At 39.4% G+C, this 6,000-nt stretch overlaps 1 protein-coding gene across 1 annotated transcript in view; it reads right to left on the minus strand.

The window, feature by feature from the left end:
* Positions 1-6,000, minus strand: part of LOC115225385 (uncharacterized protein DDB_G0271670) — a 40,443-nt gene that overhangs the window by 24,116 nt on the left and 10,327 nt on the right. Inside the window, exon 2 of the mRNA XM_029796343.2 lies at positions 3,643-3,686. Within this exon, the coding sequence (XP_029652203.1) occupies positions 3,643-3,686 (44 nt within the window). The remainder of the gene's footprint in view (positions 1-3,642; positions 3,687-6,000) is intronic.

Raw genomic sequence — 6,000 nt, forward strand, 5'->3', positions numbered from 1 at the left:
CTTCCATTTATTCCCTAAGAAGAAAAGGCAGCTCAAAGGTTGCCGTTATAATACCATATCCATTAGGTTCCAAGTTCACGGCTGAAGCTGAAGCAAGGGATCTGTATTAGGCATCCTAGTTAGCAGGTATATACATTATATTAGAGGAAAAAGGGCAACAAAAACCAAGGCAGGACAAGTATCATTTAGAGTAAGGTGAATTTGATGTCTTACAGCTGTTTCTGGGATATCCCAACTGATAGGCATGTCTGTACCCTAGGTATTCTGTCATCAGAGACAAGGTGAGATATATGAAAAGTTCTAGACAGGGAAATTCAAAGTTTATAAGGAATAAAATTTTAGATAGAAGAATAAAGAGTAAAAAAGTAGAGAGAAGAATACAGACAGGAAAATAAAGTTCACAGCTCATCTTTTTCCAGAAGGTATGGAGGTTGGTCCATACTTCTGTGAAGATATAGGCCCAGGTAAATCCAGGCAGTATTTTGACTGATGCACTCATGGTTAGCTCGTAGTGTTCACCTTGTCTCTGATGACGGAATACCCAGTGTATGGGCATGCAAGCCTATCACTTGCAATATCCCAGAAACAGCTGTTAAGACTTCAAATTCATCTTACCCTAATTAAGTTATTCTAAATGACTTGAGACACTCATCCTGAGTTGGTTTTTGTTGCCCTTTTTTTCTAATATAACGTATATGTATATATGTATATATTTATGTGTGTGTGTCTGTTTGTCCCCCTGTCATCACTTAACAACTGCTACTGGTGTGTTTATGTCCCCGTAACTTAGCAGTTCGGCAAAAGAGACCAATAGAATAAGTACTAGGCTTCCAGAGAATAAGTTCTGGGGTCAGTTTCTTCAACTAAAGCCCTTTAAGGCGACACTCCAGCCTGGCCACAGTCAAATGACTGAAACAAGTAAAAGATACTAAATACAATTGCGTACATATACACTACAGAAAATGTAAGCATTCATACAGCCATACATAGCATTCATACAGATATACACACACATATATATATATTATTATAATTATTATTTGAGGGAATATTATCATTTTGAATTGATAAGAAGTGGGTTTTTTTCTAATTTATATATATATATATATATATATATATATATACAGTTAATCCAAACAAGAAAGCACAAAAAAACACAATGCGAGGACGTGGAACAAATATAGTATTATTGGATGCTCAGGAAAGAAGGAGGGTTCAACGTTTCGAGCGGAGCTCTTCGTCGGAAACATAGGAGAAGGAAAGATCCAGAGAAGGGAAGACAGAGGGAAAAAATTGCATACACATCAAAAAACTTATACTCCATCGGTTACAGTGACATGTGTTCCATGGCATTCAGTTGGTTAGGGTTCCGGTTGATTCGATCAATGGAACAGCCTGCTCATGAAATTAATGTGTAAGTGGCTGTACCCTTAATGTAGTTCTTAGGGGAAGATTTAGCATGATACATAATGCGACAAGGCTGATCCTTTGAATTACAGACACAACTCAGCATGGGTTGGACAGCTTGACAAGGCTCTGATGGAGCGAAGGATGACATCATGTCTCAGTGTCTGCTTTAGGCATGGTTTTTGTATATATAGTGCCAACCACTTACAATGCGTATTGGGTGCTTTTACTTGCCACTGTCACTAGTGAGGTCACTGATGATAATAATAATAATAATCCTTTCTACTGGAGGCACAAGGCCTCAGATTTGTGGGGAGGGAGCTAGTCGATTACATTGCCCCAGTGCTTCACTGATACTTAAGTTATCAACCCTGAAAAGACGAATGGCAAAATCAACCTCGGCATCGCTTAACGTCTGCTTTCCATGCTAGCATGGGTTGGACGATTTGACTGAGGACTGGCAAACCAGATGGCTGCACCAGGCCCCAGTCTGATCTGGCAGAGTTTCTACAGCTGGATGCCCTTTCTAATGCCAATCACTCCAAGAGTGTAGTGGGTGGGTGGGTTCTTTTACGTGCCACCGGCACGAGGGCTGGTCAGGTGGTAAAGGCAATGGCCACACTCAAATGTTGTTTTTTATGTGCCACCTGCACAGGAGCCAGTCAAGCGGCACTGGCAATGATCTCGCTAGAATGTTTTTTCACATGCCAGTAAGGTGATGCTGGTAACAATCACACTCGAATAGTGCTTTTTACGTGCCACCGGCACAGAAGCCAGTTAGCTGCTCTGGCAATGATCCCACTCGGATGGTACTCTTAGCGCTCTACTAGCACAGATGCCGGTCATCGACTTTGATTTCGATTTCACTTGCCTCAGCAGGTCTTCGTGAGGAGAGTTTAGTGTCCAATGAAGGAAAGGTACGCATAAGTGGGCTGGTTACACCCCTGGCATATTTCCAAAGGTTTCGGTCACTAGTCATTGCCTTGGTGAGGCCTAATGTTTGAAGGTCCTCATCCCAGGTCTTCCTGGGTCTACCACTTCCACAGGTTCCCTCAACTGCGAGGGTGTGGCACTTTTTCACACAGCTATCCTCATCCATTCTCGCCACATAATAATAATAATAATAATAATAATAATAATAATATTAATAATAATAATAATAATAATAATCCTTTCTACTATAGGCACAAGGCCTGAAATCATGGGGGCGTGGACTAGTCAATTACATCGACCACAGAGTTTGACAGGTATTTCATTTATTGACCCCAAAAGGATGAAAGGCAAAGTGGACCTAGGCAGAATTTGAACTCAGAACGTAAAAACAGACAAAATGTTGCTGACTGGAAGCACAAGGTCTCAGATTTGGAGGAAGGGATTAAGTCAATTACATAGACTCCAGTGCTTCACTGGTACTTAATTTATCGACCCTGGAAGGATGAAAGGCAAAGTCGACCTTGGCGGAATTTGAACACAGAATGTAGCAACGGATGAAATACCACCAAGCATTTCATCCAGTGTGCTAACGATTCAGCCAGCTCGCCATTTTACTAATAATAATGATTTCTAGTCGAGGCACAATTTTGGTGGGGGAGGGGGCTAGTCGATTACATCGACCCCAGTATGTAACTGGTACTTGTTTCATCAACCCCAAAAGGATGAAAGGAAAAGTTGACCTTGGCAGAATCTGGACTCAGAACGTAGCGACAGGCGAAATACCTATTTCTTTACTACCCACAAGGGGCTAAACACAGAGAAGACAAACGGATTAAGTCGATTACATCGACCCCAGTGCGTAACTGGTACTTATTTAATCGACCCCGAAAGGATGAAAGGCAAAGTCGACCTCGGCGGAATTTGAACTCAGAACATAGCGGCAGACGAAATACCTATTTCTTTATTACCCACAAAGGGCTAAACACAGAGGGGACAAACAAGGACAGACATAGGCATTAAGTCGATTACATCGACCCCAGTGCGTAACTGGTACTTAATTTATCGACCCCGAAAGGATGAAAGGCAAAGTCGACCTCGGCGGAATTTGAACTCAGAACGTAACGCAGACGAAATACCGCTAAGCATTTCGCCCAGCATGAGAACGGCCCCAAATTTATAGGGAAATAAGGAGTTTGGCAAAGTGAGCCCACAGAGGCATTAAATAGTTGATTCAGGTAAGATTTGAACAGGAGAACTGCAAATTGCAGTCTCAATAAAAGAATCAGAAATGTGCATACTTACTTAGGTGACCATCCTTTCCATTTAACGTAATATTCCACTTTACCCTGGAAACAATAAAGAAAAATTATGAAATATTTAAAATTTAAACATAAACAAAACAATGTGTATATATATATATATATATATATATATATAAAGTTAATCCAAAGAGAAAACACAACAACGCGAGGACGTGGAACAAATATAGTGTTATTGGACGCTCAGGAAGGAAGGGAAGAAGGAGGGTTTTTACGTTTCGAGCGGAATTCTTCGTCAGAAACATAGGAAAAGGAAAGATCCAGAGAAGGGAAGATGGAGGGAAAAAAATCGCCAACGCGGTCACGAGCAAAACGCCCCCACCCTCGTCCAATGGACAGTGCTGAGTTGTCAAACATTTAAACCAAATTTTCTCAAAACAAGTTGTCCGACCGTCCCATAAGCCTCCCCTTTGAGAAACACTGACTTAACCTAAATTCGAGACACCAGCAAAAGATATAAAGATAGACTTTTTTCTATTCCAAGAACAATGATTTTACAAATGCACATTCCCACGGCTTTATCGATCACATTCTAACCTGGAATCGATTTTTGTAATTTTTTCAAGACTTATACATGCCCTGATACGTCGGTATCTACATATCAAATTTGAGCGTAATTGGATGGAGGATGCCCGAGATCTTAGAAGACACACACAGACAGACAGAACAGATTTTATATAATAGATATTAATATTATTTATAGTAAGGGAATATAATAATTCCAAGCCAACAGGGAAAAAAATTCAATTTAGCAGACTAAATCAAAAATTCACAATATATTATATACATATGTATATATATTAAATTTAGAGACAAACTGCTATTTAGTTATTCAATCTATACTGAACGATATTATCTATAATAAACATATAGAAAGTAATTAAATATATTATAATTATTATTCTAAAAATCACAAAACAAAACAAACTTTATATCGACTACGTGTGTTTCATGATTAAATATATAAATCGGACCTGATGAGTGGTATATATTTTTAATATTAACTTTTAATATTACTGTAAGCGAGTCAAGGATCTTCTGCAATTTATCTGGTTCTCAACAACAGTGACCTTTGATCTGCATTTTCATCTTGGGGAAGAGATGGCAGTTCACAGGCATTAATTCTGGCGACTAGGGCAAGTGCAGAAGTGATACTATGTTGCTTTTGATGAGAAACTCATGAGTGAAGAGAGCTTGGTGACAGGCTGTCATGAAGAATCCATTTCTTCACACTCCACAGATCTGATCACTTTCGCTGAGTCTCCTCCTTCAAACACTTCCAAACGTTGCAATAGAACTCTTGATTGACGGTCAGGCCCAGGGGGACAAAATCTCAATGCACAGTACCACATTTCTGGGCAGGGTGATGCTTGTGGCAGGTCTTTTTTGAGACATCTGTGCCACTCAAAACGAGCCATTTCTTCATGTCACTGTAAGCTTACCAAAGTATGGTCGATGTCTTGTAGCAGACTTCTCAAATTTAACAAAAATTTCACATTGGCTCTTTGTCCATGGCAAAATCACAGACTACAGCATACATGTGATCACAAAAGCACAAATCTCACAACTTGCAAAGTAAACACAGCAGTGCAACTCAACACACTCCCTCATGAAGGTCACTGCTCTCACAACTGTGTGCTGCCATCTCTTGGCACTACCTCATAGTTGCAGCATAGATCCTCATCTTTCTATCTTAACTTTTGAAAATCAGTGAAATTTGTGAAACCGGTTAGGTCCTTTAAAAATTAAAAAATAAAAAGTCTGAATGAATCCAAGTGCATTTTCAACTTCTATTTTTAATATTAAAGTAGAAACAGCTGTAAGCTAATGAAGTTCATGACAATTTCTTCTTCCCTTGTAAATTTAATTACTTATTTCTACTCTGTACCCAACTGATGCTTTGTTCTGAAACCACATAAAAATTCACTGGTGCTGGTGCCATGTAAAAATCATTGATGGTATCACATAGAAATCCCAGGTGATGGTGGCACATAAAAAGCACCCTGTACACTCAATAAAGCGTTTGGCATTAAGAAGGGCATCCAACTGTAGAAACCGAGTCAACACAGACTATGGAATGTGGTGTAGCCCTTCACCTTACCAGCTCCTTAGCATGGAAAATGGATATTAACCCTTTTGATACCAACCTAGCCGAAACCGTCTCTGGCTCTGTAGTTACAAACATCTTGTTTTCATAAGTTCTGAATTAAAATCTTCCACCAAACCTCAGCCACAATTTATGTTCCTAACACTAGCTTAATGATAACTAAGTTATTTTACAAAATTCTTTGTTATATTTAGAATGAATTGAAAGAAACACAGAGCATCTCAACGAAATACA

The sequence above is a fragment of the Octopus sinensis genome, linkage group LG27 (genome assembly GCF_006345805.1).
Source record: "Octopus sinensis linkage group LG27, ASM634580v1, whole genome shotgun sequence".
In the NCBI taxonomy this organism is placed as follows: Eukaryota; Metazoa; Mollusca; class Cephalopoda; order Octopoda; family Octopodidae; genus Octopus; species Octopus sinensis.